Below are 22579 nucleotides of genomic sequence, written 5' to 3' on the forward strand. Positions count from 1 at the left end.
GTGTGTGCGATGGCATAATGATGTGCACAGCTAGAACAGCATCAGGATAACAGTAAACACACAATTACTGCAAAACAGCAGGGAAAGCTACCACACATTCCAGGGGGATTACAAAGGATAAAAATAAGGCATCAGGCACCAACAAAAATGGCATATAAACAAGATGTGTTCACAAACCATCTTACTGTCACGACAAAACATTTACTAACCATAGCCTGTGTTTCAGACATATACAGTGAGCATTGTCTTTACAAGGATAAAAATTAGTAATGGGGAAGAGAAACAAAAGGTATGAATGATAAATATTTTCAGTATGGACAGTGAAAAGCAAATCTGTCTATGGAAATGGATGAAAGATACACTTCCCAAAGAAGGTTTCTGAAAAGGCCAAAGGTCAGTTATGTAACTCCTGACACCAGCTTTGGTCCATGAGGGAAACAATTTGAGGAGCAGAGTTAGCGAGGGAGATGAGGCATTGCTGGCAGGAGACTAATCTCAAGCTCACGTGTCCTCAGAACTAGTAGACCTCGGTCACTTCCTTGCATCACGGAAAGGCCAGGCTGGGGAAAAGGCTGTGTCATCCCCACAATAGCAGGAATAGAGGACAATGGACGCCAATGGATCACATGCCAGTGGTGTGCTGTCTACCACCCACCACTCAGCCCCCCCCCCCTTCACATCAGTCATTGTGTGTTCAAGAGTAAAAATGCTGATAGCTTCCTGTGATGGAGGTGGGAAGACTGTTTACAGTAACAAACCACTCCAGCTGGAGAGCTGAGTATCTGAACCAATCAAATCCTGCCAAGTGGAAGACGATGACAAACATCCTTCTCCGTTACCTTTCCACTCAAACGCAGAAACACTCCCCTGCAAACTACATGGACCAGTTCAAGGAGGGTATGTGTGCTTGAATAGGTTTCTACTAGCCTAACTTGTTCTTCTGTCCATTACAGGTACTAAGGCAAAGGAAAAGGAAAGTCCCTTCAGCTGCTGACCCAGGTGCTGGTTCCTCACCCAACAGACCTGCTTTGTGAAGTGGATTGAAGCTTTGTTTGCTGTGTGACCATCGGTGTCAGTACTGTGCTAGGGACTATGCCCTTGCTGTATAAACATGCTGGTCAGTGTAGAACAAGCCTGTGGGAAATTTGGGTCAGCAGCTGAAGGGACTTTCCTTTTCGCCCTACTCTCTGCCACCATTTCAACTCCCACATGTGGATCCAGTTCTCTCTTATGTTTATTCTTAGAAAACTCCCACTCTCAGCTGCTAAGCTAGGAACACATACTCCAGCACGCGTTGACTCCCCAGCTGTAACACCAGCACACATCTGTGGTGAAGAACATGCACTGGCAACACATTCTGGGGCTGCTTCACTCAGTGTGCGCCGAATGTCTGTAAGGGGGAAAACGCCACTACCGGCGCTGTTCTGCTGGCAAGATGGTGCAAAAAGGTTCCACAATTCACAGCACTTCAGTCTCTGAGGCTGCACTCGCAAGGCACCCAAAGGACAGGAAACAGGAAATGAAGGAAGAACAGACAAAGTATGTACAGGATGTTTTGTCACCGTCTTCTGAGTCGCTAAGGAAAGGAAACGAAATCGCAGTGTGGCTTTTTTTAAAAGAAAAAACAACTTGATTTGTGCATATACAGCTCCAACAGACTAATGAGTACTGTGTTCACAGTAATTAAGGGCACCGCTACGGAACATGTGCTAATCACTTGCCCCATTTATCTACATATTTTGCACACCACTGAACACTGGGAATTGAAAATACACTGATCTATTCTTAATGAAGGCAATAAACGAACCCAAGTACAGCTACAAGGACTGTTTGGGCCACAAAACCCTTAATCCTCTTTGGGATAAGAGGGCATTCATGGTAGAGGGGAAGGGCTACACAGGGAATGGGCCAGTGGGACTAATGCATGCACCAAAATTGAACCAACACAGCCCCTCTGTGTCACAAGTGTCTATAATCTTATCAAGTTATTTCTATTTACAAATGACAATGTCCCAAATTGTTTCCTTCACCCAAGTGGATTTTCTAATTATTACATTGGTTCTCAGACGTTTCATTTGTTTAAATAAGGATAAATATGATATTAGTAGAGTGCCTTCTTTTAATTTGGGAAAGGCAGCAGGTGGAGTAGGTGTGTGTGTGTGCGCGCGTGTGTGTGCGCGTGTGTGTGTGTGTGCGTGCGTGCAAAAAGCAAATTATGAAGAAAACTTTATGCCATAGAAAAGTTAAATTACTATAAATTTAACAAACACAATAAAAATTCATACTGAAAACCATTCACATTTAAAGGGATTATAAACTGTTCAGACACTGACTATGAGCACATCTGTATCCAGTGCTAATCTCAGAAAATCCAACAGGCATGAAATGACCCCAATCAAATCTTTAAGAGTCTAATTCTTCTTCTGAGTGAAGAAAAACTTTAGAAAGCAAGTTCTCACTTACATCCTAATGGTTAACATGTAACTGAGTAATTTCCAACTCCCATTTCTTTTTCTAGGCACTAATGTTAAAACATTAGACAACATATTCAGAAAACAATGAAGTTCTCTGACATGTATTTCAATTGTGTGCAAAGAAAAATTATTCTGGTCTCAAAATTAAACTTAGAACAAAACTAGATATTAACCGACTTACCATCCAACAGAAATGAAAAGTGTCTTTTCCAATTCTTATCCTAACTCTACATTATTCTATCACTAGAAACATTTTTTCAATTTCTATGGGTTGCCACTGGGGTTTTTCCTATTCTATAGTAGTAAATCTAACTCTAAACCTCAAAATTACAAATATCAGTTGTACAAATTCTACCTGTACATTGATATTAAACTAATATGATTACACAAAACAGAACAATATTATTTGCGTTTTGTCGTATAAACGATAGTAGTCATGCACATGTTTGCTTTGCACGACCTGATCTCTCTCTCAAAGCCTTCTTTTGCAGCATAGTTCTCCATTTTTGGAAATAAATTAGCATCTTTAGATTTAACGTCTAGTTCAAGTGTACAAATTTCATGAAGACTGCACCTGTGATGAAAGGATTTGCTTGGTCTTTTGAGGAAAATTACAGAAGATTGTCTTTATCTTCAGCATCCATGACGTATCTTTCAGCAGCCAGCTTGAAAAATGGTTTTTGCTTTGAAAGTGAAGGTTCTCTTTTGGTCAGTACTTATGAATCATGTTTTGAGCAAGATGAATTGTATGCTTTCTTGTCATTAGTGACAGGCTCTGTCCTTGCTTTTTTTCAGGTTTTTAATTTAAGAAATCTAATATGTCACAATCTTTTCTAATCGTGGTTTCTATCCTTCCATGTGTGATAATTCAGACATCTCTTGGTGAGAGTGTTGGTCAGTGCAGCGATGAAATATGGACCTGCTCATTGTGCGGGTGCAACGGGTCAACATAGACTGCGCTTGTGTGGCTGAAAGGTGTCCAGAGTACTGAAGCAGGGACTCTACTATACAGTAGCTTTTGTCTCAAATATTGCAGACAGTAATTTGTAAGTTTTACCCACTGTAACCCATGGTGGGCAGAAACATACACTACTCACTCACATAACCGGATTAATTTACACACATTTAATTTCTTCTGGCAAATTCTCAGTTTGAGGAAGGTGAATGGTCATTATTTTGTATGAGGGGAGGAGGAGGCTCCTAGACTAAAAAGGTCACCAAAAATCAAATACAACCAACACCAAGATATTTTACAATATTTGTAGCAAAAATTATTTCTACCTTGGCTCTTAATCTTGTATTTTCATCCATTACCAATAACCACAATGTATCCAAGAACTACAGGGCATGATGCAAGGTACCTTCGTGATGAAGGCATTGCAATAATTTTCCCCTATGGATTTGTATCACTACTTGTGCTTTACTGTCACTGTGCCAATTGAGGGTTGTGACTGTATGAGACTGTCAATACAACAAAGAGGAAGTATAAGTACATACTCTTAGGTGGTTATGTTAGGACCTCATAACTTATTGATCCCATTGGGATCAATGAAGTATTTACCTTAGCTTATGGATGATTGTACATACAAACATCTTCATGTTTCAACATATATTGGGGAAGATCACATTCTATTAATGAGTAGTTGAAACAGGATGTACTGGGACAGCAACTTTTCAGCAGTTCACTTCTGTATTTTATTGGTGAATACCGTAATGGCTGGGCCTGGGGCAACCACTGCACAAGGCCACAGAATGTTAAATTTACAGTATATTAAATCAAACCACAGAACTATAGGACCCTGTGTGCTACCAGAGATTAAAATCAACCTGGGTTTTGCATCCAGCATGTGAGGCAATGGAGCAGACTTCATGTTAGCCTCCTTATTCTCTCACTTTGAACATGGCCTGCTTGCTGAACTTAATCTTAAAATGCATTCCTTATGTCTGAAAGGCAGAGCAAGTTGAAAATCTACATCAGGTAGAAAATGATGGCAAGCATATGCTCTTAGTAGGAGTGCTAAAAGGATAAGGTAATAAATTAGTCAAACGGTTACTAGGTTATCTGCACAGTTTGTATTTATTGTAACTTGCTTCTTTAGAGGAAGAAAATGAGCAACAGTTTCACAAAACTGATTTGAATCCTGCAGTTTTTCATTCTCTGTGAGCTTCCCTGAAAACTGAGCTTTTCAGGTTTAAAAACACCACTTTGATGCTGTTAGCCATTTTGTTAACATGATTGGCTAGCTATCTTGAAGACCAGATTGAACATTCAACCAGCGATAAAGTCTTGCTTTCTGTGAGCACACACTAGATGGTTTCCAGAAGTGAGTAACCCTTTGTCAAACCACACTGCATGGTTACTAAGACCTTCAACACTCAAGGCACCAGCCAGGCTGTACTCGGTTGGCAGAGCTCTACCACACACTCTGCAGAAAGCCTAAGAGGGCAAATTCCATACAACTCATTATATATCCACAATAACCTCTTATATTGAAATTTCCCAGTAAACAGGCCACTGGCAAAATGCTTCAGATCACTCTGATTCAATACGGCTGCCATATACATTCCACAGGTCAAGCAACTGCCAATCCTATAACGAAAACTTCAATACACACTGTTCAAAAGCAGCAGCAGTGTGCATCAGCCACTAGTAGTCATTTTAGGAGCTGAAACCCAATATTTTCTACATTCTTCTACATTCAAGAAGGGTCTGAAAACTCACCTTTTCCAGACCCAATTTGGCCCAAGATCTCTCCAGCTCATGTACGGTGTAAATGTTCATGCACCACAACTTTATGAGCATCACCAGATAAAGCCTTTAATCAGCCACTACTCCAGCATTGTATTTGCTTGCTTGTGTATCTTATAATATTTTTAAAAAATGGTAGGAGGGTATCAGGATTTGTCTATCCTGCATTTTATGAACCTACTTGAATGATGTACCTCAGTGCAGCAAGTGGTAGGAAACAAACTAGGTTTACTTGAGAGTCACATGTCTGCAACTACACCTCTTTCTCTTAATATAATGCATAAATTGTTCTTTTGCTGAGATGTACGTCGCTTTGGACAAAAGCGTCTGCTAAATTAATAAATGTAATTTTCTGAGAGCAGAACAGATTTCAGCCAACTGCATAAAAAGTGAGACAAAGCCAAAGAAGGGTGCAGAGAAAGTTTCAACTACTCTCAAAAGAGTACGCCACTCCCCAGCAACTCCCGAATCTCCTCGAAAGAGAAGAGAAAGGTGGCCCTGAACTTCTTGATCATCGCAGCTTTTGTGAGTCACAGTAGGACTCTACATAAACCGCAGCCAAAGCCAGAACCTGTGCTACTTGAGCTCAGACCTCAACTAGACATCAGCATGTTTGTTCTGTTTGTGGACACTGCCAGTCAAAGTCCCTCAAGGGCGCACACTGATGATGCATGCTGCTATGTGAAACAAGTCCCCATTTTCACCACCCAAACTGTGGCTTCTCCCCCAAAGGGTGTGCAAAGAAAGTTGATGACCAGAGGCAACAACAACAACTTACACTTTCATCACACTTGGAGGAAAGTGCAGAGAGACACACAGCACAGCGGCTTATAGTAAAATTACTATTTCATGTCATCACATTTTCCTCTATCTCCAAGTATGATTTTTTTTAAAGTCTTTCCAGTGTGATACTGAGTTCATGTTTGAATCGCATGTCTTCACTCCCCTCATACAGAGACACAGGTGGCATCACTACCCCAGTTGTTTCACTTGTTATCACCATTTAGGTGAAAAGCTAGTGGAGTTGTGACCAACGACACTTTCCACACTAACATCTTAAAAGTGCACTGGACCCCGGAAGCAGAGGAGGGCTGGGGCTTGAATGCTGGGATCAGCTGGAACACAGAGAGAGAGCAAGAGTGAGTATGAGAGAGAAGGGGGCAGAAAGAACAGAGGATGAGAGAGCACAGTGGGAATTCAGCAGAAAAGAACAAGGGCTTGCTTAACAAGGCACAGACAGCTCTACAAAGACCAGAAAAGCAGCAATGTTTACCTGAAAGCACCCTGTGTGTGAGAAGGGAGCTGGGAACGCTGTGGGGATCCCAGGCCTCTGCCAACAGGCCGGTGTCAGAATCTAACAGTCCCAAAATGGGGAGAGGGCAAGAGCAGAAGAGGCAAAAAGCATGCATGCACACATGGACTCATATAAGGTCAGCAACAAAACACATACAGATGTGGAAGCAGAGAGAAGAAAAGCCAGAAAGCAGTGTACAAACAAACCACCAAACAGGGTTATTTTTTTAAGGGAAGAGCAGGGGAGAGCCAAGATGAGCCAGAGTACCAGTAGGGGAGATCCATGGGGGTGGTAATACAGAGGATCATTATTGACGGGGGTCGAGGGGAAACAATGTTACACCAAAGACAAAGGGCCCAATGAAACGTGTGGATAAACCACATGTGACAGTTAAGGGTTCAGAACAAAGCAATGCATCAGGGCACAAACATAGCAAGAGTGTGGGGTCAGTGTGTGTGTTGGGGAAGGGGTAATAGTTTGAGTTGGACAGAGAGAGAGGAAAGAAGAAACAAATGGGACAAAAGAAAGAGTAACATGTTAGAGGGCAAAAGGAAAGTCACGGTCAGTCAGTATGGATGAGTGTCTCCACAGACTGTGTTCCAGTGTGGCTGAGATCAGGGGACAACACAATGGCAGTGTGGCTCTGTCCTGTGCATCAGGCCTAGTGGTCCCTATAGCAGGCTCACAAGCCCCTCATTTGAATTACAATGAACAATTGGTCCATTGTCAGACACAAAACAGTGCAAAACAAAGCATTCATGCTGAAGAACAGAGATTCAGACTAAACGTTGCCTACAAGTTCCCACATTCTAGACCAGACACCCAGCTGTGCCTCTGTTGAGCCCAAGCCTGGTTTCAGGTGCACAGATTCAGCAGTGGAAGGGGGAAGAGCAAATGTAAAGAGCAAAATAACTACTTGCTGAACCAGTTCCCTCACGCGACACTTGTGGTATTTCAGAGAATACTACTGCTCTGTCATTTGTTTTCACTCATGTTCTATAAATACACAAGACTCCGCACACATTTTATTGTTCGACATCAGTAATTCCACTCAACTAAGTGAAATGTACAAGAATAGTAGCAATTAACCAGAAAACAAACAAGCCATTATTAATGAAGAACATTTTGACAATACCAAAAGACTATTAGCAGATATTTTGGTGTTCCTTCAGGACCAGACAAAACAAGAGGGAGTGGTAAATCACTAAAACAGAAGATTGAAACATCTGGCCAAACTGTTCCAAGGTCTTATGTCTGACAAATTTCTTTTCAATCCTATTCTCTCCAGGCCTTCTGTCAAAACCACACCCACACCTCAATCAGAAGCGCGCACACACACACACACACACACACATTTTCAGAACCGCTTGTCCCATACGGGGTCGCGGGGAACCAGAGCCTACCCGGCAACACAGGGCGTAAGGCCGGAGGGGGAGGGGACACACCCAGGACGGGACGCCAGTCCGCCGCAAGGCACCCCAAGCGGGACCCGAACCCCAGACCCACTGGAAAGCAGGACTGTGGTCCAACCCACTGCGCCACCGCACCCCCGATCAATCAGAAGCACCTGGTCATAATCGGAGCAACAAGGTATAAAGGGCACCACTCGACCACTTCCCAGCTATGGAATCTTAATGAGACAACTGTCCCCTCTGTGCTCTCTACTCAACTAACCGGATCAGCTCCTCGCGTCTCATTTCCCCTTGCCTGTCTCCTCATCCTGGAATCCTGTCTCCTATGGTCACTACCATTGCTTGTCCCTTCGACCTCATCTCTGGATCACCCTTGGGAGTATGTTCGCCTCTCGTTTCAGAACCTTCGCTTGCCCCGACCACAAGATTTGCCTTGTCCTTTCAACCAATGTACAGACAATCCTGCACTTGGGTCCACTTCCTAGTTTTCTGATGCGCCGGTGTGACAGAAGATTCCACAGTACGACATGGACCCAGTGGAGATCCAGAAACTTCGGACCATGGTTTCAGCTCAGAAAGTCTAGCTCCGTTCTCACTAACAGAGCCTGCAGCAGTTGTCGACCATCCTCCGAGAGATCCTGTAGCTCCTACAACAGCGAAGATCAGAACAACCTGATGAGGGAGCCACCGCATTCGCATAGCCCTGTGTTATCCTCAGTCGCCACCACGTCTGACCCAGCAACAGACTCCAGGCTAGCCTCACCTATGAAATACAATAACTCTCTGGAAAAATGCCAGGGGTTTCTCCTACAATGTGAGATGGTCTTCACCAGCCTACCCCACATGTCACGCGGATGAAAGCCGGCTGACCTACCTAGTGTCACTGCTGACGGGACCCACACTGGACTGGGTGACGGCAGTCTGAAGAAAATGCACCATCCCCTCCTACGACCACTTCAAGAAGTAATTTGAAGCAGTCTTTGACCACCTGATCACCAGGAAGACAGCAGCCAGCCGCCTACTGACCCAACAGGAGGGTAACCGGTTTGTGAGAGTTTATGCCCTCCAGTTTCGCATCCTTGCAGCAAAGACCCAGTGGAACTCGGCAGCGAAACTGGTGTGCTTCCAAAGGAGCTTGAATCCCTGAATTCAAGCCGAACTTGCCTTCTGAGATGAAGACTGGACCATTGACCAGTTTGTCCAAAAAGCCATAATCTTGGCCAAGAATACCTGCGATACTCCCAGGAGGTTCTGTCTGTACCCGGACTATTTCCTGAGCCCCAGGAACCCATGTAAGTCAGCCGAGGATGACTGATGACTGCAGAGAAGCAACAGGGGTTCAGAGAGAGGCTCTGTTTGTACTGCAGCCATCCTAACCGCATCGTGGCAACCTTTCCCGATTGACCATCCCTAGGAGTGGCTCTACCAGAGTGACAGGTGAGTGACCCCCTCCAGCCCACCTCATAACTCACGGTCCCTATTACCTTGTTGTGGAGGGGGAAAACCACGTGTCAGCTTGGGGGTTTGCGGATTCAGGGGCCACTAGCAGTTTTATGGATATGGATATTGTCCTTGCCGAGGCCCATGGAATACCCTCTTGTGGTTGTGGCATTACGTTAACGGTTAGTGTTCTCGACGAGCAACCGCTGGGGACAGGAGTGGCTGAATCCCGTACTGAGCAGCTTAGACTGTAGGCAGGAGCCTGCCATGAGGAGGAAATCTCTTTTTCCCCATTAAGTCTCCTGAAAACCCCATAATTTTGGGATACATTTTGATAGCTAGGCATAATCCGGTCTCTTCCTGGAGTACCAAGGAGCTTGTATCTTGGGAGCCGCAAAGCGTCTCCTCCTGTTTGTCACTCCCATGTAGGGCCACCTCCATGGAGAGCCCCAAAGCAGCACAGCCCCTCAAAATGCTTCAGGCCTATCAGGATCTCACAGAAGTTCTTAGCAAGACTAGGGCATCTGCCCTGCCCCCCCCACACCGGCCCTGGGATTGCGCGATTGACCTGCTACCATGAACTTTACCACCCTCAGGGTCGAGTCTATCCCTTGTCCCTTCCTGAACAGAAGGCTATGGAGGAGTAAGTTACTGTGGCTGTAGCCTCCGGCATCATTAGACTATCCACCTCCCCCTGCATTGGAAGGGTTCTTTTTTATAAAGAAGAAGGATTGGGGATTACAGCCGTGTATCAATTACCACAGATTTAATGACATCACAATCAAATAAGCACATCCCTTGCCCCAAATCACAGCAACACTAAAGCAGATTCATGGTGCCAAGGTTTTTTCGAAGGTGGGCCTCTTTGTCAAGGGGAAAAAGTGCCCTTTCCACCAAGAACATGTCATCTTCCTAGGGTTTCTCTTGAGCCCAGAGGGGGTAGCAATGGTTCCCAAGAAGGTCAAAACTGTTTTAGACAGGTCCAAGCTAACTTCAGTGAAGGCGTTGCAACATTTTTTGGGGTTTGTGAACTTTTACTGTCGTTTTATGCAGGGTTTAAGCTTAATAGCAGCTCCGCTCACCTCCCAGCTTCGTAGAAAGGAAACCCAGTTGGCATGGTCCCCAGAGGCTCTCTGGGAGTTTAAGACACGGTTTACGACAACCCTGACCCAACACTACCCTTCATTGTAGAAGTGGATGCCTTGGTTAACAGGGTTGGGGCAATCCTCTCCCAGAGGCAGCGAGCCCACCAAAGCGTCAACCCTGCATGCTTTTCGCGCAAGCTGTTGCCCTCTGAATACAATTACGATATCGAGAACCAGGAATTGTGATCCATTAATCTAGCCCTGAAGGACTGGGGGCACCAGTTAGAGGAGGAAGCTCACTCGTTCTTGGTTCAAAAAGAACGCCACAATCTGGAATACTTGCAGACGGCCCAAAGGCTAAACCCCCAACAGACATGATCACGATGTCCTATCGGCCTGGGTCCAAGAACACTAAGCCTGATGTAGTCTCCTGAGTTTGCAATGGGGATCCAGCACCTGCCACACCTGAACCTATCTTGCCCAAGTCTTCCTACAGGACCCCCAAGCCGCTTAGGAGGAGGAGGAGCCAGGACCCACGGGAACCCCGGCAGGAAAGGACTTGCTCCACTGGGTGCATGACTGCCCAGTTGCAGACCACCCAGGTGGCTGTAAAACTCACGCCCTGTTCCAGAAGTAGTTCTGGTGGCCTTCCATCCAAGAGGACGTCCAGAAATTCATGGAGGCATGGCAGGTATACGCACAGGCAAAGACCCCGACTCAGAAGCCAGCTGGGCTGACAGAACCCTTCCCAGTGCCTTCCCGATCCTGGTCCCATGTGGTGGTAAATTTCTTGACGGACTTCCCAGTTGGTCTCTGAAAGTAACACCGTCATTTGATGTCCTTGACTTTTTCTCCAAGGCCCTTTGCCTGATTCCACTGCACAAATTCCCCATAGCCCTTGTCATGGCAGAACAACTGTTACAGCAATTTTCTGCCCGTACTGTTTCCTGGAACACATATCAGCTCAAGGGCCCCAGTTTGCGTCATGAGTGTGGTGGGCATTTTGGGAGAAGAGGGGCGTGTCCATCAGCTTCACCTCTGGCTACCATCCTCAGGCTAACAGACAGGTGGAGTGCCTGAATCAGGACCTTGGCCGCTTCCTCCAAAGCTACTGCAGCGAAAAAGAGGAGCAGTGATCGAGGTTCCTGCCATGGGCAGAACAACTCCCTCTCCCACTAGTCGACGGGGCTTTCTCCGTTCCAGTGTATCCTGGGGTATCAACCTCTGCTGTTTCCTTGGTATCCCGGGACATCAAGTTATAACTGCAAGAAGCTGAATCCCCAGTTCACCCGGCCCTTTGAGATCATCAGGCAGGACACTCTGGTAAGGTACAGGTTACAACTTTCCCCACACTTTCGCATATGCCTGACCTTCTACGTGTCCTTACTCAAGCTGTACAAGACATCGCTCTTCCATTCCACTCAAGGGGCACCAGTGTACATCGTGCATTCCCTCTTGGACTCCAAGCACCGACAAGAGGGTCTTTACCACCTAGTGAACTGGCAACAATATCGCAGGAACCATCAAGACTGGATGGGGCCCTGTTTCAGAGGTCACCCCATGGAGGGGGGGGGTGGGGTGGGGGGGTGGTACTGTAACAACCACGCCCACACCTCAATCAGAAGCACCTGGACATAATCAGAGCAACAAGGTACAACTACCACCAGTCTGCCACTTCCCAGCTGTGAAATCTCAATGAGACAACTGTCCCATCTGTGATCGCCACTCAACTTACCTGACCAGCTCCTTGCATGTCCCTTCCTCGTTTCCCCTTGGCTATCTCTTCACCCATGTATCCTGTATCCCATGGCCACAACCATTGCTTGTCCCTTCAACCTCATGTCTGGATCACCGAGTACTACGTTTGCCCCTCGGATCAAAACCTTCACCTGCCCCCGACCACGAGATTTGCCTTGCCTTTCGAACCAATGTATGGACAATGTTGCACCTGGGTCCACTTTCCAGTTCTTCGAGGTGCTGGCATCACACCTTCCTTCTCAAAAGAAAAAAAATGCATCTTTGTCCTTAAAACCAAAACAACTACACAGAGACTAAACACGCACTGACACACATAGATGCCCTCATCTCCCAGCATGCAGAACTGCTTCCTGCCATGCTGCATTGCATAGTGAGGCAGCTGCTTCTCCCATTACCTGAGTCAGAATCCTTCTGGTCTCCATTGGCTCCAACAGTAAAAGGCAGCTTCCTCTTCGGAGCCTTTTCTTTCATCTCTTTAATTCCATCGCTTCGGTCTAATTTGGGAGTCTTGTTTGAAGAGACTTTATCCTGCACGAGAGGGAAGGACAAATGTGACTACACTCAATCATCATTTTTTCTGAATTGGCAACTTTTCCCCAACTAAACTCAAAATACAAACATTTCCAAGGATTGAAAAAATATGACGGGGAAGATTATACAGAAACCCATATGTTAATAGCAAACACACACTTACCGATACTCTGAAATGACTGTCTAAGACACTTAGTGTACATCATGTATGTGTTTGGGAGTGTGCACTACATTTATACTAGTGTTTATGCAAGGTACGTGTTTGTGTATGCCATGTGTCAGTGCATAAAGCAGAACTCAAACAGCACCTTGCAGCAGAGATGAATGTGTAGACTGTAGAGTGATGCTGTCCTAAATGAAAGGTGCATTTAAAGTACAATACAAGAAGCAGGGTGTGGGGTGATGGGCTGTGCCCGCAGCAGAGGCCTATCTGCAAGGCTGCAACTGACATCCAGCAATTACAGGATTTGCAGAGCATGATTTTTCCATGGAATTTCCTCCCAACATCCCCAGGACAGAGCGATGAGCCCCAGATGGGTGGGACTGCTGCAGTCCTGGGCTCCAAGCTCCACGGGAACTGGAAGCCATTAAAGTCTGGGCCGGAAACCCTGAAGACCCTGAACTACTGCTTCCTACAGCACTTTTTTGCAGCAGCAGCAGCCCATACCATAGTCACTTTAATGTTCCCTTACAAACATCTGAGGGTACAGAGCACTAACACCTACAAGAATAAAGGAAGCAAAACACTAATCTATCTACACTTTGTACCTAAACCTCACAAATTACAAAACACAGAAATACAGTATGTGAAACAACAACAAAAACCTTTGTCCTGTCCCCCGATATCCATCTATCAAACTAAGATGGCTAAATTCCTCTCTGGTACAGTCTCATAGACAGTGTTAAATATTAATTAAAGAATTAAACGAGTTATTTGGTTTGAAGCACTTATTTTTCTGCAGACTTTGGGCTTCCACATACAGTATATATTGTCCAAATAAGCTGTACTTTTTTTGCATGAAGATGAGGTAGCCACATATTGGCCTCCCAGGCTCCCAGCATGCTGCTCCCTCAGCTTCTGGCAGACAGAGCTGCTCCTCACCCTCAGCCGGTAAGGAGCCGATGAGGTCACCTTGCAGTCTGAGCGTGAGGAGCAGCTTTGCACACAGCACCCTGCTCTTGACACTGAGGTCAAGGAGGTGGGGCATTGTCGAAGGCCCAGGAAACAGCCCGAGTTTGAACCTCCTGTGCACAGCCTGATGACACACACTCAAACACATGGGGATGGGCAGAGCTGCCTTGCTGCAGCTACCTTCGTGACTGGTGTTTATCTGCTGCCTAGCAACGTCACCACTCTCCACTGCGTCTGATGCAATCCGGCTCAGAAAGCTGTACATATGCACACAAGCCATTTCTCAGCCCTTCTGCTGTTACCGGCTGCCTCATGCAGACCTTAGACCTCCTCAACCCCTTCAACACATTACTGCCTTACCCGCAATACACAAACCCACCACCGGCAAAACAGAAAGCATTCAGATTTCAAGTACACACACTGCCTTACACTGCAAAGCTGTACCATACATCTCAATAACTACAAATGAAAATTTTAAACCCTGTTTTAAAATTGCAGATATAGGAATGTAAGAGTGAGTACAGGAATACTTTTTTCTGAGCTGCTGAATATGGAACTGTTCTTTGAAAGAACTGGGTCCCTTACTCAAAGCCACTCCTAAAAAAACACAACCTGTTCACAAACACTCTCTCTTGCACTGTCACACAAAGCAGAGAACATGTTCTTTTGTTGCTTTTAAATTTACATTTATTCATTTAGCTGAAGCTTTTTTCCAGTGCAACTTACAATGTTACGGTACTTACAATTATTTACCCATTTATTCAGCTGGGTAGTTTTACTGGAGTAATTTCGGGCAAGACTCTTCACTCCAAAGTGACATACAATTCAGAGTAAACAAAAGGGCAAACAAACAGCTTTAATACGATGACACAATTATTGTATCTCAATTTATTTCATCTCTCCAAGGGCTCTGTCTTTAATGAATCTTATGCATGAACACTTTCTCATTCTATCTCAGTAGTACAACAGTCATGCATTTACTCATTTAGCTTCATCAATGGTACTAGGCTAACTGGGGGGGATCTGAACCTGCGACCAGCTGCTTTTGTACTTAACTGTTATGTCACAAGTTAAATCGCCAATGTAAGCAAGCATTTCAGTGTTGTAAATGATAATGGTCTTCTGTAATCAGGTTACTTCAGACTCAAAGATCCAGTACAATTATGACAAGAAAATTTTTGTGGACATTGTTCTTTAATTTTTTAAAATGTACTGGTGGCACATGTATGATTAATTCAAAACAGTAATATGGTTTCAGTTTTGTGTCTGCTGCCAAGCTCTCCAGGAAGGATGACATATATGCCAAAGATAAAGGTGTTTAAGCTGGGTTTCACCCACTGCGATGACTTTGGTAGAAGAAAATCATCTCCTGTACTGGTACTAAGAGGCCTATCTGCAAGGCTGATAGTGCAGTCCAAGGGAGTGGGCTTACCTTTTTGCCAGTCTGCTTCTCCACCATATCGGTGTTGAGCGGGAAGTCCTCCAGCTGGGGCGTTTTAAAACCCCCACCTTTGGGCATCGTTTAGCTATCGCCACGCCAAACCTCATTCACGCCCTCACGCTTCCATTGCATCGTCATCCACCGTCTGCCAAGGGGAGAGACAGAGAGGAAAGACAGAAGTTTGAGTTGACTGTGTTTTTCTTAACACTAGATAAGGCCCCACCCTTTTTCTTGACAGACCTTTCCATTTTCAAATAATTCTCCTTCAAAAAGCCCAACTTGAAGAGTACAGGCACAGTGGGTCGCTGCAATGTTCTGGCAGTAACAGAGAGCTTGGTTGGCCACTCAGATGCAGACACAGCCAAATTCCAGCCTGTTTAACAAGTTGAGTCCCTTTTTCCCAAGAAGATCGAAAGCAGCACCAAGTGCCTGACCCCCTATAGAGGAGACTGAGTAAACATGTAAAGGTTTCCTACATATTTTCACATCCATAAAACAATTTCTTCAAGGCAGCATGGAGGGGGTCTGGTTTGAAACTGCCCTCTTTCTTCCACTCTCCCTCCCACCCAGTCGACACTGGCACTCCATGCTCCCCTGGCGCCATGCTCCCCCCGTCTCTTCTACTCAAAGGCTGCTATTTATATCTCAAAGTCGGCAACACACGGTGAAAACATATCTCTGTCTTCTTCCCGCCATTATAGAAATAAGGCACTGTCAATGTGCTGTTCCTAAATGCACAGAAGAAACAGGATTAATGCCAAAGTAGAGCAAAAACAAATATAATGCCCTGATTTACTAAAACCAGGCCTCCATTGGTTCTTGACTAATCTCTGTATCACCAAAACACAATTTCAAATTATGTCACAAACTGACAGACATAAATTATTTCTTGGTTTTAAAAAAAAAAAAAAAAAAACACATTTATTGTATATAAACTTTAGGACAGAGCAGCTGCAGGAAATCATGGTAGAATGACTGAAAATGCAGTGTTAACAGAGTAGGCCACTTGAAGCCAGGACTAGAGCACTCAGATTTCGTTTCACCCTACTCAGCCATTAATCATGTGATCCAGGCAGTAAATTAGGCCAGATGAACACCATTGCTTCTAGTGCTTAGTGATGCCAAAAGAGAAGACATGCAGGACTCTGAATGAAACATAAGTGGATCACTGTACTGCGGTTGCAAAAAATATCAAGAAGTAGGTGTAAGAACTGCATAAAATGACAAACACTTGTTTACTGAGCTAAGTTAAGGTGAATCACATATCGTTACCAAGGGACCTCAAGGACTGAGGTACGCTTGGGTTTGAACAGCCTCTTCCCATAATTCCTGGTAGTGCGGTTACCTCCTTCAAAAGCTCTTTAAACTGGGCCCAAAACTGGGAATTCAGCCCGAAGCGGTTGGACTGTGTAGAAACCCAGGACTCCAAAACATGCCCCTGCCTATTATAAACTTACTGTTGCTTTTTGGTCATTTTTTCTTCGATGAAAATTTTACCCATTTTTAAATTTTTCCTCGAGATGCTGTTTAGCATGCAGCTTTATTTTATAACTGAATGAAGAATGAAATAAGGGAAGAAAAAGGCAACAGATGCAGAGAGCAGGGGCATTATGTGTGGGCTGAGCATTATTAAAGTTTCTGATCCTCTTGGGGGACAGTAAGGCCAAGTACAAAGTCTAATGAGTTTTAAGATCCGGCGTCCGAGGCTTGGAAGGGCTACGGAATACTTTGCTGTGGCGATTTAACATCACCTTTAATAAGATGATGGCAGTGTGATGGAGACGTAAAGTGTAGAGATCCAAATTCATCTCATTAGGAAGGAACTGGAACACACACATGCACGTACTCACACGTTAGCGTTCCGAACACTACAAAATATGTGGCTAATTTGAGTGACAACACAAGTGACTGGCATAGTGAGATAAAGGACCCGTTGGCCTTCTGGTATACTATGAATTTAACTAAAACGGCTGAAATGAAGCCATGCTAACAGGATGTTCCAAGGAGGTGGCAACCTCAAACTGTCACTCAAACATTTCTACTGGCAAGTTTCTGACTCTGCCCACAATTCCTTTATACAAATTTACAAGCAAACGTCTGCCTTTTTCACCTCAGTACAAGTCCGGTGGGAGACGTGGCCCTTCTCTCAGCATTTCCATAACAGCATGGCTGGGAAGGCTGACCACACAACAGCAGCTGAGATTCTCCTCCGCCTCCCTGCGCCCCTCAGTTGCCAAGCTCCACTGCTGCTTGTGGTTCCTCCTACACAACATCCAGCACAGCACTCCAGAAATAGTACAACACAGCCTATACACAGCTCCATACATACAATTACAGTGCACTGTACTGCTCTGGGCTGTTAGAATCTTACACGGTTGTGCCAACACATTTTGTGGTACGTCAGCATGTAACAGCCACCCACCCCATCATGCAATATATCCTTCCCAGAGGAAGATGGGGAAAATATTCCATGTTTGACATCTCCAGCCTGAATCTTGACATGAAAAATTGTCCTGCATACAAACAATCGTGTTCACATGAACAAGCTAGAAACCTTTTACGTCAATGGCCACATCCAAGAAAAATGGCACAAAACTGGCCTCATGTAAACTTTCACAATGCATTTTATCTTTACCAGCACAGTAGCTGAGACAAAAAAAAAAATCATGTTTGTTTAATGGTATTCATAGTTACGAATACATGAGTGAAGACTGGAAATGAGAATTTTAGACAGCGAAACATCACAGGTTGTAATGCTGGCATGTGACAGACAGTCAAATTCCATTCTCACATGTTTGGGTTTGACCTGGCTGGAGCAAAGGCAGTCAAGGTGAAGTGACTGACTCTACCAGGTGCTAGGGGACCAATGTCATTACTGCCTTTAACAAGGACTCATGCAAGCTCTCCTTTGTAGCTTGTGGAAAGACTGAAATAAATTCCACAAACAGGCTGTACATGTTAAGCACTCTGAGCGGAAAACAATGAAAAGATTAACATTTCTGGAGGGTAATAAAGCCTGAATATTGACCAAATGAACCAAATGGAAACATCCTCTCATTATAGCCACATTTCCCAAGAGACAGAGCAACCCAGTACAACAGTGAGGAGATTAACAAATAGTTGCAAACTTAAGAAGAATTAAATGTATGTAGCGGGAACTACATGCTATCTGTTTCACAATTTACAACAAACGCACACTAACAGTTTCTCTTGAACTACAACAACTACTATTTTTAAGGCTTGTGGTACATAGGGAGTCATTACATGTGTTATGCTCAGTCCTCATTGTTACATGATCATGTACAACATGGAGTCATGCTATATAAAACATGCCCACTCAAAGGTAAATGTGAACGCTAATGAACACTCAGTCCACTGATTACTTTAAACTTGGACAGAGCACATACCATTTCTGCATAGCAAAACAGGGGAGAAAATCAGGGCTAAGTTACTGAAAGGTAGTCAGTGGTTCTGTCTGAGGTGCAATGAAGGGGTCAGCAGCCCTGCTCCTCAGAAGTGGACCCATTTGGGCTGAGCCACATTGCAACTGTGGTCTGGTTTCCAGGCAACTGGTTGCAGTCAGCCGTTCTCATTTCATCACCTCTCTGTACTGGGTATAGAAGGGAGGCAGAACACTGCACTTTGGCCTTAGCAGTTCAACATGTTACACCTGAGGCAGAGCTGCTCTCATCACACACAATTGCCATCTTTGAGGACCACTGAGGCTCCCTTCTGGACTGTGACCTGGGTCAGAAATAAAAGACCAGGCATGGATGACTTTCCCTCCTGTGGATATGCTGCAGGCAGAGTAGTGGAGAGGAAAAAAAGAAAAAAAAGAAAAAAAAATCATGTTCTCTCCCAGGCTTAATCTTTCCTTTCCTCACTTCTCAGATCCTGCCCTGTCCAGTACGGGCTGAGGAGAGAGTGACACACAGCCTCAGTAACATATGCAGGGACTGTTGCCTAGAGACAGAAGCACACAATCAAAGGGGGATGGTTGACAAAGACTGCCTATGGGGGTAGCTCAGTGAGGACCTTCGTCATCAGCGTGATGGCTCTAACGATATTTTTCTCCACAGTGTCACTCCCATCGCTGGCTCACACCCGTCCAACTACATAGGCGGGATTGACTGGCTGTGCTGCAGACACCTCTGTCAAAGATAAGGGAGAAAGGGGAGTTCCATCTCTGTCCTTATGGTCTTACAATTTCAGGACATGGACCATTACACTGACTGAGGATGTCAGAACTGAGGGCCTTTTTCTCCCCAATTATCTGCACATGGGAAGATATGTTCACACATATCACACAGAAGCACACTAATAAAGCAGCCCTGAGGTGCTTTACGGCACACTCATGAATCTATACATGTTTACAGAGGGTTAGCTTTTCATTCACTTCAGGACATGCAATCAGGTTGAAAAATTGAAAAGCCCTGCATTTAATTAATCAGTTATTGTCTAACAACCAGGGACCTTTAGGGACTGGTCACTTCACCTGTCAGCCAAGTGCTAAATTAAAAGAAATTTTAAAATGCAAAAGGACACAAGGCGCAGTTTCCCAGGAACAGTAAATGGGACCTCCTACTCATCATATTCTAAAAGAAACCTTTCAACGAGAGACACAATAGGTTGCCCTGATGCACTTGCTTCTTTAACAGTGCCTGCGATCAATCTATCTTTCGGATGGGAAGTAGTATTAGCTGAAAATCTATCAAACATTTACATCTCTGAAATCAAGAATACAATTGCCCAATTCAATTCACTTCCTACTTTTTGCCTCATGCTGGGATCCATGGAAAGATGCTGTTTCTACACTTGCCAGTACATGTGGCCACATAACACATGTAAGCATTTTCACCTGGGGGCCCATTATGTAAATTCAGGCCCAACTGACCTCAAGACTTGGGGTCTCTACATAGTCGCCCCAACAGAGGCCATGTCACACACTTCAGAGTCCATCTGGTGATCCAGGTCATCACCTTAATGGGAATGTTATTCACTTTCAAGTGTGCTGTTTGGTACTATTATTGCCAGTAACTGGAGCTTTCCTGTCCATGAGGGATAATTTAATTCTACATAAATTAATGCTGCTGGATGGAGCTGGGAGGGCACAGTAATGAGGAGAATAGTAAAACAACAGGCCACTCTGTACGGAGATAGTGACAGGAGTAAGAGGAGCCATAAGAGATGCACATGCTCAAGAAAAGCAGTTTTGAGGAGAGAGGTTCTGAGGCCCAAACCTCTGTGAGGCCTTCTCTGAGTAACAGTACATCCCACCCTATCCCCATATTTTCCTCAAAGATTACTGTAATGAGCTGGGGCACATCCACGTGAGATTTTTACAAACTTTACAAACTTCTGCTCTCTTACAAATAAATTAACCAGCAAGATTTAACATTGTGCGAAATGTTTTCACATACTAGATTCATTTGTTCATTTGAATTTGTGTAGAATACTTCCTTCAAAAAAAAAAAAAAAACCCCCACAACATCCAAGACTTTCAATTCCATAGGCTAGCCAGATAGCAAGAAGCTGTATGTCCATGCCTGCTTCATCAGTGCCCTCCAAGCTGTTACAGGTTGCTGACAATCAAATTTAAAAAAGCATAGTAAATAAAACAAATCTGTTAAATCTCTGGGGGGTGCGGTGGCATAGTGGACTTGGCCAGGTCCTGCTCTCTGGTGGGTCTGGGATTCAGGTTCTGCTTGGGGTGCCTGGCAGAAGACTGGGTGTCCCCCCTCCCCCTCCAGCCTTGCATCCTGTGTTGCCAGGTTAGGCTTTAGTATGCCGCGACCCCGCTTGGGACAAGCGGTTTCAGCCTGTGTGTGTGTGTGTGTGTGTGTGTGTGTGTGTGTGTGTGTGTGTTTAATCTCTAAATGGGTTCTTTTTAACAGGTAATCATATTTCACTTACATTTATTCATTTAGCAGATGCTTTTCTCCAAAGCAACGTACATCTCCCTTCCACCCGTTGATACAGCCACAAAACGCAAACCCATGTTTGAACTGGTTTCAAACTGACACATGCTGCACACAAACACTGACATTCTAGACGGGCATATTCTCTAAATGTAAAAAGTTTATGTATTTACTCAGCAGGCACTTTTCTCCAAAGCAACTTCCAATGAACTCTATGTAGTGTTACCAGCCCACACACCTTATTCACCAAGGTGACTTACACTGTTAGATACACTACTTACAATGGGTCACTCATCCATACATCAGTGAAACACACCCTCTCTGTCACTCACACTGAGGAGGAACCTGAACAGCATGTTTTTGGACTGTGGAAGGAAACCCACACAGACACAGGAAGAACATGGAAACTCCACACAGACTGAGTGGGGATCAAACCCACGTCCTCTCGCACCACCAGGTGCTGTGAGACAGCAGCGCTACTCGCTGCGCCACTGTGCCGTCAAGTGAGTCCTTCACAGTGAGCCCTTTTAGCAAAGTTTTTTTTTTTCCTTCAAGACAGAGCTCCTCGATAGCAAAGGTCATTGTCAGTTTTAGTGTTGTCTGACACCATGTAACTCAGGTTTAAAACTTCAATTTCATAAGCACTATAGGACAGTTAAAAGTACTCAGAGAATAATGTTGCTAAGTTAATAGAAGTCTATAAACTACCAAACTCTGATGATTACACACAAGTGTGATGTTCAAAATCCCACAGTGCAGCACTGTGAATTGTACCACATTTCTGTGAACATTTACTCCGTTATCACAACTTGTTTTATGCATTTCACGCATACAAAAGAACAGTAAATGCACTAATACGAGGGAACATATTACAACATTTAGAGCGCATTCACTTTTCCTCTGCTTGTGCAGGACCAAGCTGAACAGAATCTGTGGATGTGAAATTTTTTGTTCTACCAGACATGGCTTCAAGGATAAAACATGCATTACCAAATAATACTGTTTTCCTTGGAGTCTACAAGTGCGCTTTTAATAGACACATCTTTTTCAATCTGAAGAAATTTCAGTCAGACAACCTCAATACATAAACTGAGTGAATATAAACATAATATAAGGGAAAGAGGAACAAATAAGGGGGGAGGGGAAAGGAGGGACATTAAATAAGAAAATGCCGACCCAGTATGTTGTACAAGTTTCTGACCTTCTGAATGTGAACCTGGAGCAGTGAAGTCTCCGCCCCCGTGCCAAAGCAGCATCACAACAGGGTCTTCAGCATCTATTTAATCATGTCTGGGTTTACTTTTTCTATGTTTAGGATTGAATACTGTGATTTCTGGTTTAAGGA

At 44.5% G+C, this 22579-nt stretch overlaps 1 protein-coding gene across 3 annotated transcripts in view; it reads right to left on the reverse strand.

The window, feature by feature from the left end:
• The window catches only part of ankrd11 (ankyrin repeat domain 11), an 84741-nt gene that overhangs the window by 17684 nt on the left and 44478 nt on the right, over window positions 1–22579 (reverse strand). For all 3 annotated transcript variants that reach the window (XM_018752588.2, XM_029256400.1, XM_029256401.1), the window contains exons 3-4: window positions 15308–15461; window positions 12608–12740 (exon numbers count right to left, since the gene is read on the reverse strand). In XM_018752588.2, the coding sequence (XP_018608104.2) occupies window positions 12608–12740; window positions 15308–15394 (220 nt within the window). In that variant the 5' untranslated portion in view covers window positions 15395–15461. The remainder of the gene's footprint in view (window positions 1–12607; window positions 12741–15307; window positions 15462–22579) is intronic.

The sequence above is a fragment of the Scleropages formosus genome, chromosome 11 (assembly GCF_900964775.1).
Source record: "Scleropages formosus chromosome 11, fSclFor1.1, whole genome shotgun sequence".
NCBI lineage: Eukaryota > Metazoa > Chordata > Actinopteri > Osteoglossiformes > Osteoglossidae > Scleropages > Scleropages formosus.